The sequence below is a fragment of the Parasteatoda tepidariorum genome, chromosome 10 (assembly GCF_982258835.1).
Source record: "Parasteatoda tepidariorum strain Cologne lab strain chromosome 10, Ptep-v5.0, whole genome shotgun sequence".
Lineage (NCBI taxonomy): Eukaryota > Metazoa > Arthropoda > Arachnida > Araneae > Theridiidae > Parasteatoda > Parasteatoda tepidariorum.
The window spans coordinates 63,033,577-63,046,273 of NC_141764.1; the positions used below are offsets into that span (position 1 = coordinate 63,033,577).

General features: G+C 29.8%; 1 protein-coding gene across 4 annotated transcripts in view; it reads right to left on the reverse strand.

Annotated features, from left to right (window-relative positions):
• LOC107442911 (cell adhesion molecule Dscam1) overlaps positions 1 to 12,697 on the reverse strand; it is a 165,388-nt gene that overhangs the window by 10,834 nt on the left and 141,857 nt on the right. For all 4 annotated transcript variants that reach the window (XR_015429966.1, XR_015429967.1, XM_087154001.1 and 1 more), the window contains exons 21-22: positions 2,419 to 2,712; positions 999 to 1,169 (exon numbers count right to left, since the gene is read on the reverse strand). Coding sequence is in view for 2 of the 4 variants with exons in the window: in XM_087154001.1 (XP_087010127.1) it covers positions 999 to 1,169; positions 2,419 to 2,712 (465 nt within the window). In the remaining 2 variants the exon portion in view is untranslated. The remainder of the gene's footprint in view (positions 1 to 998; positions 1,170 to 2,418; positions 2,713 to 12,697) is intronic.

Genomic DNA, 12,697 nt, shown 5'->3' on the forward strand with positions numbered 1-12,697 from the left:
TACCTATAACTCATTAGATCTTCTTCTCCGTGGGTTGCATTTTTCCAGACTTGTTTGGGTCTAAAACTATTCAGATACGCATGCACATGTGACAGCAATTTACATCGAAATAAAAATCCAATTCTACGGAATTCATTGGTGTGGTTTAGCGCTATAGTTTGTACACATGTTTCATAAATTACACATTTTTCATATTTGTACTTGTTCATTTACTTTAGAACATATACAAGTACCATACTTCTAAATGTCCCGGAGTAACTAAGATTTTGAAAAGTCAACTAATGAAAAAAAAACGAAAAGAGCATTGCTCATGTTTGCTCACACCAAATTTTAAAGTCAGTGCCTTCTGATAAAAAATATCCATAAATTAGAGAGTTCTTTTTGCAAGTGAGATTAATCAAGCTGATATAATGGTATGGGCGTACGTTATTTTTGTCCTTTGCACTGATGCACCACACTATTGCTCTGCAACTAGTATCCATTTTAAAAATATTGCTTGATAGGCTCTTCCATTAGTAGCGCCACCTGTCGACAAACTTTATGAATAATTCTTATCATTGATGTGAATCAGATTTCGTTTATATAGCAAATTGCTTATTACTATCGTTTTCCGCTACACATTCACATTAAAATTTAAATTTGTTTAAAATTATCATAAACTTGGCAATTTTGAATTTTAATTACTTAAAAAGAGTATTACGATCAAGGGGGTTTAAAACAAAATTTTTATTCCTGACATAAAAGAAAACGGAAGAACAGGTTGAAATGGTTTAATTTATTTATAATTTATAGAAACAAGTTGCCTCGCAAACAATATTTTTTTTATTTAAAAATATTTGTGTTTCAAAAATATGTATATTTTTTTTACTATCCAAAATTTTTGCTTTTCAAACAAATGAAATATAATTTTCTTCCATTTTATTTTAATTTACCATTAAGATGCAACACTAAGCTAGTGAAGTATAAGATAAATAATTGAATTGCATGTCACAACTTACCATTATGAGTTTGTGGTCGGCATCTTGGAGATCTCCTTTTAGTTATAATACAAACTGCACAAATAACAAAGAGAAGAACGGTGATAGAGCTGACAACAGGTACCGTAATAGTAAGGTGGCGAAAGAATGAAGCAGGTGAATCATTTCTTTCTGATAATCGCGGAGGAAATTCTGTTAAAACAAAAACAGAAAATTTACTTAAAAAAATAAACATCATGAAAAGAACAAATAGAAATATTATAATAGATCCATGGTATAAGTTTATAAATAACGGTTTTAAAATATTTGAGTTTTCAAAGGAAAATATACTATTTTAGTTTATTTAGCATTGCAATATTAATTTACATTGCCAAGTTAAATTCTGAAAGCTTCATTGACTGTAGTTGCTAAGTTAAAAACCTGAAACATATTTGAAACAGTATTTAACAGTCTTTAATTCTTAAAGCAGTCTTTTTCAGACGACTCAAGTGTTCTAAATCTTTGAAGAATGACCTCCCATTTCAGAGTGACCTTTTTTGGCCGCGAATTAAACATCAAACAGGGTGAAGGGTGCCATATGTCAAAATATACCCTAAGAAAAAAGTATGGACCACGAAATGGTTTTTAGCTCCATGGGAATATTAAAAAACTCTGCAATTTTTTCGAAACGTTTTCGTAACGATTCTAGTAAAATTAACAATAAAATATGGTTAGGAAATTTGTTATAAAATTTGGTATATGTGGTAAAATTTCATGATACCTCAGAACATGGCATAAAAACCATTTATTCGGTTTAATTTACTCTTCAATTTCGCCTTTCTTTTACTAAATAAGTCGTAATAAGAATTATAATTTTGAAAACCAGAATTTTTGTAAACCGTCACCTTATGAACGGAAGAATTACTAAATAAAAGGTTTTAATACCGATTACGGTTTCATTAACCAGAATTATGTTTTTCTTACTAGAAATGTCTTTACCATTCGCTACGATAATTTTACCAGAATCTATTTCACCTGCTATGTAGGCATTGCTTCTAAACATTTTTAGGAGCTCTGAATGCTAATGTTTAATGTCCTAATGTCTGATTATCTGTACATAATGTCTGTGATGACATGTTTATAAAATTTTAATTTGAAAGTTAAAACGAAATGAAAATTTCCATTATTTTAGACATTTTCATCATCTTTGTTGATGAAAAAATAAATTTCAGTTAATTTAATAGTGCGTAAAAAATAAATTTCATTAACAAAATAGTGCGTTTGTAGAATATTGAAGAGGATTTTAAGAATTATTTTTTTAAAAATTTCGATGTTCATCGATGAAAAATTTAAAAAAAAATTAAAAATGCTTCATAACAACAAACAAAAAGTTTTTTGCACGAACATTATGCCTTCATAAATGCATTTTATAACCAGCAATTAACGTAACAAAATTCCTTACTTCCAGAAAGTGTCAATGTTGCAAACACGTACTCTGCATCAGTTGATCCTGCGTCATTTTTTGACGTCATCAAAAGTGAATACCAAGTACCGGGCACAAGATCAGTGATTGTAACTGTTTGTTGTTCTGGAATCACATTGTTGCTGACCAAAGTCCATTCATGCTGACCACTAACTTTGTACTGGATAACGTAGAACCTGATTGGACACCCACCGTTATGCCAGCTGTTTAGATTGACTGTAACTGTACTTGAATTGACTGACAGTAAAACTCTTTTGTCTGGAGCAAGTGGTGCTAAAAAATTTAATGAAATTTAGTAGCAGTTTTGACAATGGAATCACTACTTAAGAATGATGACAATTAGGCTAATATCAAAGCCAGATGTTAACAATTTTTTAATCATTTCTTTAATCAGATAAAAAACAAGTTACCATGAAAAAATAATTTCTGATTTATCACAATCTGGTTAATATAGTACATCAAAGGCAAAAATTTACGGGTTTAATTTAAACCACTTATTTGTTTTAAGGGGACAGTGAAGTAAAATTCTTTCAAAAATTTGATTTTTTGAATTTGACATCATCTATTAGCCTATACTTTTCTGATTAAGAAAATATATAGGTTTACTAATTTTCATAAATTTAAAGTGCTTTAAAAGCAATAAAACAAAAGTGCCATGCCCACATTTCAGAGTTTCGTTTTCTGTTTACTTTAGAATTCTACTGTTTTTTTAAGTTTTTTTTACATTCTGCCTTGTTCTGTTCGTTACTTGGATTACCTGGGGGATGGTGATTGCAAGGCCTATGATCAAGTGGTAGCAGAAAAAGTATATGGTGATGTGCATATCGATAAACTTGAATGCATAGGACATGTGCAAAAGAGGATGGTCGCAAGGCTGCGTAAATTGCGAGATTCCTTAAAAAAGCAAAAGTTGTCTGATGGGAAAGGGATTTCTGGCCGTGGTCGTCTGACAGATAAGGAAATTAACCTTATTCAGTCATACTATGGCCTTGCTATCAGGAGGAATGTGAATAAGCCTGTGTCAGATATGTCGCAAGCTGTATGGGCAATTTATTTTCATAAATTGTCCACAGATGAAAACCCGCAACATGGTCTGTGCCCAAATGATCCTGATACATGGTGCAAATTCAATAAAACAAAGCACACTAATGAACCATATACACAAAAATTCTTTGCCTGAAGCCGTATTATTGGCTATCAAACCTGTTTTTAGGGCACTGAGTGACCCTAAGCTTCTCGTGAAATGCACTCATGGAAAAACACAGAATCCTAATGAGTCATTCAACAGCACCAATGAGTATGGGATCGACTTCCAAAAACATCCTTTCACGGATTAAAAACCCTTAATATTGGGGTAATGGATTCTGTAATTTGTTTCAATGAAGGGGCTCAAAAGAGAATGGATATTATGAATCATTTAGGCATTGATCCTGGTTATTTTATGCTAAAGTCTATGAAAGCGATCGACGTACAGAGAGTAAACGAGGCCAATTTGGCCACAAAATTAGCTTCCAAAGAGGCTAAAAAGGCTAAACAATTAAAAAAAAGGAAATGTGAGGCTGAAGAAAGTCGAGATAAAACAAGTTATGGTGCTGGAGAGTTTTAAATTTATGAATTATTTTTAACTATATGTTTTTTTACCTTTAAATCTGTTTTTCTCAAAACATTATTTTTTGTTACTTAGGTACATATATCTCTTGTTCTATACAATTTAAAAAGATAAAACTTGGTAGGCTTATACATCATTGATTGTTTTATACAGTAAACCTCAAATTTAGTTAAAAATTTAAACATTTTGAAATCTGGAGTAAAATTTAATTGCCGAAAATCAGCAAAAATTGGTATTTTGAAACAGTGAATTTTTTATTCTGCAAAAAATTGTGCATTTTAGTCTAATTTTAGGTATACTGTATACTCTAGGCTATATATTGTGTGTATAATTTTTTTCAGACAATTATATTGAGTAGTTGTAGTTTTATATGTACCTTACTGATGACATAATTTGAAAATTTAACAAAAAATTTGCCTATAAATTGTATGAATAAAAATTATTGTCTAACTTAATTTGTATATTTTACTGCAGAAATACATTAAAAAAAACCTAACAAATAAATATTAAAAAATTTAGAAACCTATCATTAAAATTAAATTTTTTGTAGCAGTTATTGCAAAAGTCACTTCACGCCGCATTTTCGTTCAGCGAGATGTTCAATGTCCCCTTAAAAAATATCTTTCAAATTTTTAAATGATTGGGGACATAATAAATAAGCATTTTTAGTTATAAAGTTGTCGGGAAATCTTATGTCTACAATACAAGATGGCGCAGAGTTCGTTGGTTGAGAGAGATATGACACAATATCCTCATTTAGGGAAACGAATTCAGGAAAAGTTCATTTGCGTATAGTTGCGTTTTTTGTTACCGTCGTTGCACAACCAACCTAATTTTGAGTTGTACGACTACTAATGTTCAACTTCGTAGCCTTATAATTTTGATCTCAATCCAGAATTCCAGGATAGAGTATTGGGGAAAATTCTGCCTTCCTGGTGGACTTTTTAATGGAACTTATCCGCATTTGCGTTACATTGAGAGGGAAGACACGAAAACCTCCCACAGCTAGCCTGTACGCAAGAGGACTCGAACCCATAATCCGTCTACCACTGAGGATATGCTTATGTCAGTATTGCGGTCGGTGCGAGCCGGGATCAGAATTGGTATTGACCAGCCATCGCTGATGGGATTCGAATTCGGTTCAAATAATTGGGAGGCGAACGCTCTATCTCTTGAGCCAGCACGGCTTAAAATAATTTTTTTGGTCCTTCATTGCTGAACATTTAGTCCAGATCGCGTCAAAGGTATCGACCATTATGTGATAAGCATAGGTAGACCTTAACTATCATTACTTCCGGGGTATACAAAATAGCTGCCTAGGGAGACCTTTACTTGCTATATTAATCATTTTAAAAATGCAATCTTTTGCGTACAATAAACAATGTATTTATTCAGGAAAGAAAATTCAGGAAAACTACATTTGTGTCTGATTTTTTTAAATTTTTTTTTTAAGTTGAAAAGTGGATGACTTGGAAATTCTTTTTTCCCGTATTGATACAAAAGGACACCAATAGATGTCTGAAACATTTCCATACGCTGCTCGAATGTTGCACGGTAATTTAGAATTGTATAAATAAAAATTAACATCTCATGCGACGCATATTAATCGCCAGTTTTGTATATTCCATCACCTATGGTGAGCTGGTGAGTAAATATTTCATATCTTGAAGAAAATGATATGATGAACTGATAAATGAGCTGAAGGAAAATACAAGGTATGGTTTCTGAGCAAACCACTACCATTTTGAAAAGCTTTCGGACGTATCAACTTCCAATCGATGGCACATATTGAACATCTGATGCAGATTCTCTTTCCTTTGGCTTTCTTTTATCAGATAAAAGAGTAGCATTCGTACTGACAATTAAAATTGCTTTTGTTCAGCTATTCTAATATGTAGTTGGTAAACCTGCGTTATCTATCGGAACTGAAATGGTGTTTGGGGAAAAATATTAATTTCTTCGCTCTCTAACCTTCTTAAATGCATGTCTAGAAATTTACTGAGAAAACTTTATTTGTTTTTAATATAATGTCACTATAAATATTTATCAATTACACTGGGGTATAAATATTTCTTTGAATTTATACAAGTACTTGATATCACCTGATTAGGTTGTAGGGATTTCAACTCTGAAACCAGTTTTGCTCCTTAGGCAACAAATTTTTTTAAGTGACATTTTCAGTCTATTTTTGTCTAAATGTAAAAGTTTCAAAACGTTATACGTAACAAGAAGTCATGAAAATGTTGTGACAGACTTTTCAAACGTTGCCTTGCATTTTAATGCATTTTATCAGGATTAAAACTAAATTCCTCGAAATGTCGCTGCAAGGGGAGCTCACACTGTCGTTGTACGCTATAACTGGATCTTACCAATTATAACCTGTTCAGAAGAGCATGAAAAAACAGTTCATAATCGAGAAGCGCTTCTAGCCGCTTATAACGACACTTTCGGGCATGATTTACTAAGTAATATCAATCCAGATGATGTGCCTTAAGTATTCTAAGAGTTTTAGAGAGAACTTACACGATCCCTTGTTATGTATAACGTTTTAAAACTTGTACATTTCGTGAAAAAATACATTAAAAATACAGCTCTTAGAAAAAAACGGATTGCAGATTAGAAATCAGCGATACAAAATTATCTAATATCTGTTAAAAATCTTATGCAAAAGAATACAAAGAAAAAATTACCCCAACGTTAGTTGTTCGTATTAAAAGGCCCAGTGTTCAAATAATTAACTAAACTCAGAAGAAAATGGAAGAATATTTGAAAAAAAAAAAACTATTCTGATTGGCCAAACAGAAAAAAATTTCAATGACTAGTTAAAAATTTCGATAAAGTTTCCAGGTAGGATCAAATTGTATGCTTCAAGCAAAAATATACAATAAATTGATCCGAGAAGATGCACAATTATCTTGTTATTTATACGAACATGCATGAGTTTATATTTCAGCAATTACTATCTATATTCACAATACAACAGTAATTACTACATTGTGCACCCTTACATTTTTTCTCAATTCGTATATAATAATTGTAATAATTTTTTTCAATTAATAAAAACTCAATTTGTTACTTATTTTAAAATTCTTCTTATGTTTTTAACTAAAGTATTAACTTAGTTTAAAACTGAAGTATAAGTAAGTTTGATGAACTTAAAAATTTATTTTAAAACAAAAGCTAGGTGATAATTTTTTGAAATATCCATGGTTGGTAATAAGGGCGACATCATTCAAGCACTCTAAAATAGGCGCCCTTTGTGGGCCAAAGCCTTCCTCAATTCTGCTTTTTTGTGCGATTGCTCTCCATCTAGTAATTCTTAGGATTTTAAAATCCTTCCTATATTATCTCTGTATAATTATATATCACTATAATAATGCTTTAATTATTTTTGCTTTTCTGTTTTAAGTTTTTTTTTATTAAACTTAACTGGTAAAAACCTATTTACATTTATTTAAAGAACCCGAAATAAATCATTTTAATCCCATAAAACTGTAAAGCCTTATTAATATTTCATTTTCCTATGAGATGTTGAAATATTTTCTTATATTTCTACCATCATTGTTATAATAGCTAAAAATATCAACAGAAAAGAGAGAATTTTTTACCTTACAATATTGTTAGGAAAAATTTGCAATATGCACAAAACATTTTATTTTTAGTTACTCAAAATGTATTTATGTAAACAGATTTTCTAAAATTATGAATAATATATAATAATATTTAGCTTGAAATTTATTTAGTTTTATTTTCAAACTAAATATTATTAGAATAATATTTAGTTTGAAATTTATTGATAAGAATATATACTTTATGAGACAATAAATCTTTAGAAATTATTAATTGAAAACGCAAAACGAAAAAAAACAGAATTAATTATGATTTAAAAGGGATGCATTTAAGGCATTATTTTATATATTACTCAGTTGGGAAAAGATTATCGCATCTAAAAGTGTTACCCGAATAAAAACTGATAAATTTTTATAAATGTTATCGAATGAAACACATGTTTAAAAGCATAAAATTTCATCAACGTAGTTTTTTTTTTCTCTATCATAAATTTTATTTACAGCTTTCAACTACGCAGTTCATCTCATTATTTTCTTTATACTTCTTTATAAATAATAATTTTATTTAATTAAATAAACATCAAATATATATATTTTACTTTTTTGTAAGGATTTCCCTTGAGCGTAATATTGCGCATACTTAATGGCATCTCCAATTAACGTGTGTTTCTCAGTAATTCTTTCGAGATCACGCTTATTCATCTACGTTATTTTTTCGAAGTTAATAAATTATTTTTAGAATTATGAGTAATTAATAAGATTAGAATATTTTCTCAAACTAAGCCTAATTATTTCCCAAAAGTTCTAAAAATAAGTTAATTGTATTGTTTTTTGAGCCCTTGTATTAAAAATAGTACTTTTAGATAAAATTAAATCTTAGCATGCAGAATTCTAATTTGTTTTTCAATATTATTCATCTGTACTTCTTTCTTGTAATATTTTGCATTTATCGTAAATTAAAATTTTTTTTTATCCTTTTTTAAATAATTTAAATTATCCATCATTAAACAAGATTATATTTTTGGTTCTTGCAAAAAATAAAATTTTAAATCATTCTGTAAATAATAGAGTGTTTGAAAATGTTATGGATTTCACAATTCTTTTCGACTCTGAAAGTTTCTGAAAGTTCAGAACCTTTCAGAAAGTTTTTCTAGCTTTGTTTTATAAATATAGATTCAGAGTCGATATAAATGCTAGAATGCGCGTCGAAATAAAGTTTAATGTGACCCTCATAGCACTTAAACTAACAAAGCAATATTTAACATTTTCTCAAGTTTATGTGGTTTTATTTGACCTAATTATTTATAAACCTTGTTGAACTCATATTAATGTTGTTACTGATATTAAAATTAACCTTTCACTTCTATCAAGATTGTGATCTGAACCATTCTCTGTAGTATTTCATGACGGACTGGTCAAAGGTACGAGAAACAACTCGAGTGCGTTGGGTCTGGGAACTTAACAATTAAAAATATTGATGCTCTTTCTGAATCAACAAGTTGTCGAATCATTCCAATAAAACATTATTCAGTATTACGTTTGTGATTATTTTGGGTCTTGCAGGCTAGTTAGAAACTAAGCTTTTTGTGCATAAAGACCCAAATTGAACAAATTTAATAGTTTAGAAGAAAAAAATACTAAATTCGTGCTACCCATGGAGGAACATCCAGTATCGCAAGTGAGAACATGTGATGGTCAATGCTGTGCCTGGGAACAGTTTTTCTTTCTTTTAAAATAAACTATAAAAATGACTCAGTTTACAGAAATTACTTATAATCACAAAATTAAATAATAATCCATTTCCTACAAAATAATTATCTTAATAACAAAATTACCGCCGTATACTGTATTCTTTAAAATTACTGTTTATAAATTATTTCCTCTACATAAAACAAAATAAACTTAGCCTAATGTGCACTCTTTCATAGCCAATTAAAACGTCGTAGCAAGATATCATCATCATCATGGTTGGCCAGACAGCCCAATGTGAGCCAATGCCTTCCTCTGAAGATTTATCCACGACGACTTCCGATTTATCTTTGATCTCCAATTTTTTTCATTAATTGCGAGAAAATCAGACTCCACTGAGTCATCCCATCTCAACAGCGATCTTCCCCGCTTTCTTTTTCCAGTAGGTCTAAAAAACAGTATCTTTTTTACTGTGTTGTCGTCGCTCATTCGAATCACGTGGGCGATCCAATTCATTCTATTCATTTCTATGTACTTTATAATATCAGGTTGTTTATAAATCTTGTACAGTTCAAAGTTAAATGTCCTTCTCCAGTTATTGCTTTCATTTACACCACCAAGAATACCCCGCAAAATCTTTCTCTCAAAAATTGCGATACAATTTTCCTCCAGTTTTGTCATTGTTCAAGCTTCAGAGGCGTATGTCAAGACTGGCCGGACAAGAGTTTTGTGGATTAAGAACTTTGTTTTCCTAGAAAGAAACTTTAATTTAATAAATCTTCTCAGCCCATAGACAGCCCTATTCGCCAAATAGAGTCGGTCTTTTATTTCAGGGGTAATTCTGTTGTCAATGATAATAATTGATCCCAAGTAAGTAAAACTTCTCACTGTTTCAAATCTATAAGAATTTTTGTTGTTGAAAAACCGATGAAATTTTAATTGCGCGATAGCATCAAGAGTTGAAAACTGAAATAATAAACACGTGAGACATGCCGGACTGAAAACTCCTCATCTGTTGAAGGAATGGAGAAAATATTGTAGAATCAACGCTGTGATCTAGTTCAACCGATCATGAGAGTGACCAATTTGCCCTCTCGGCAAAAATTTTTACCTAGCTGTAAGAAACTAAGTGGCATCATAAAGTGTTCATCACACACTTATTACTTTAAGATTACTGTTATGTATCCAATGATGGAAAAAAAAATAAGAATTTATAATCCATATCACATCGCTTAGATTCCAACTTTCGAAGAATGTGCGCTCGGTTCTGTTCTTATTAGCTGTGGGGCCTAGTTGAATGCGTGTAAAATGTAGGTTGTTTAACCATAATAATTGAAAACAGTCAATTAGTAATTTTTTTTCACAGTAAACAGCTTAAATACTATATCTTTTTTTATGGTTCTTTGACTGTTTTGATTGAAAATTGAAAAATAACAGTTAAAAAATTGTTATATAACCATTTTTCCGAGAGACTTCTAACAGTATGTTTCCTACTATGGAAACATAAAGCTACAGCTTTCTGAGCTTCATAAAATGTGAAAAAATAAGAAGTTAACAGCGAAAAGTTCATATCAACCTACCGTTCTATATATTATATAATTCCGAGCAATATTTTAGTCTTAATGATGTTTCATAATTACCGAAAACGAAGCATTTTATCAAAAAAAGAGAAGAAGAAAAAAATAAAAATTAATAAAATAAATTAAAAAATATCAGACAACTATGCTTTTTATTTTTATTTCCTTATTTTTTTCTCTTGTTTCTAGTTTTATTTAGCAAGTTTATTTTAGAGCAAATGTATTAGTTTTTGCGAAAATAAAGAATATTTTGTGCCTACTACGGCAAAGCTTAAAGACTTGTACACATAAATTGAAGTAAATACTTACTAATACATGTAACTTGAACCTGGGAGTAGATAACACTAAAACTGATGGGATAAAAAATAATAAAAATTGCAAGCATGCTCAGATAATCTGGCTCTACATTGACCATTATTATCGGTGCCATAATATTATTAAGATGTGCTTGAACCTTTAAGTAGTTAAATCGAATCATTTTTCTGTTCAATTGAACCTTAATATCACTTAAACAAACTTAAGATGGTTTAATTTACATGATAATGTGGTTAACTAACACCCTTTTTAAGACTGCAGAAAATATGCATGAGACATTGTGGTTCAAATAATCAGAAATTTCTAACTGTGATTAAAAAAATCTGACTGCGAAAAAATAATCTGCTAATTAAAATTTCATTGTAAATTTAACAGAAAAAATTTTAAGTAACATTACTATAATTATGAATACTTTATCTAAACTAGAAATATAGTATTTTTTTTCTTGTATAGCGATGTTAAATAGTAAATACGCCTATAAGTTAAATATGTAAAAAATACTTAATATCGTTCACATTCACTGTAGTCTTTATATGGTACTAATTTGAGACCAATTATTGTCCTTTTTAAATTTTATTACGCAATACAAAGGTCTGAATTGAACAAAATCATGGTTAATTTAATCTAGGTTTTAGAAAATTTTTAATCTGTTATATTTTATCGTTTAACCCATTATTCAGATAGTGCATAGGTGTGAAGTTTGTTGAGAACATTTTTTTTACCCTTAAGAAACATTAAATAAGCATAATTATTTTATAAAATATTTTTTATTTATCATCTACGTAACTTATGAGTACATGAAAAATCATTATAAAAATGAAGCAAAGCTAAAAGAGATTTTAAGTGATTTACTAAATCTTAAGTCTATCGATTTTGCGTAAAATAATGTGCAGCTACTTAAAAATATCTCTGAGACCAAACACCATTTGTCTTTCAGCAATCTTGTAGCATATTTTTGCATTCTATTATTTTCTTTCTTTTTTTTCCACCCCAAGTTTTACTTTTTATCTTGAGCTAAAATTATCACTCCTTTGAAAAGTGACATGATAAAAAGTGTCTTTCATTAAAATTTGTGTCACACTTCAGGATAAAGAGTTTTTAGAACATTTGTTTTCATACTACATCAGGTAGTTTGTGTGACAAGTTAAATTTTTCACGTTCTGCTACGTATTTCATTTTACCAAGTATCAAGTAAGACATGTATAATTTTTTTTTTCTTCAAAAACGAATTAAATATTCGATTTAGAGATAAATAAAGTAAAAAGACAACATCAAAACGAAGAAGAAAAAAAATTTATTATTTTTAGAAAACTTTTAAATTACCGGCTCCTTTATCTGAATTTATATTTTAAATTTTTAAATGTAGTTTTTCAATAAACTGCTACAAATACCAGTGTAAACTGTAGAAAAAAGTTTCACTCAAATTTCACGAAACTTTCTTCATTTTTGACGAAACCGTTTCCTGGTTTATGCTCCGAGCAAACATTTCGCAAAAGTGA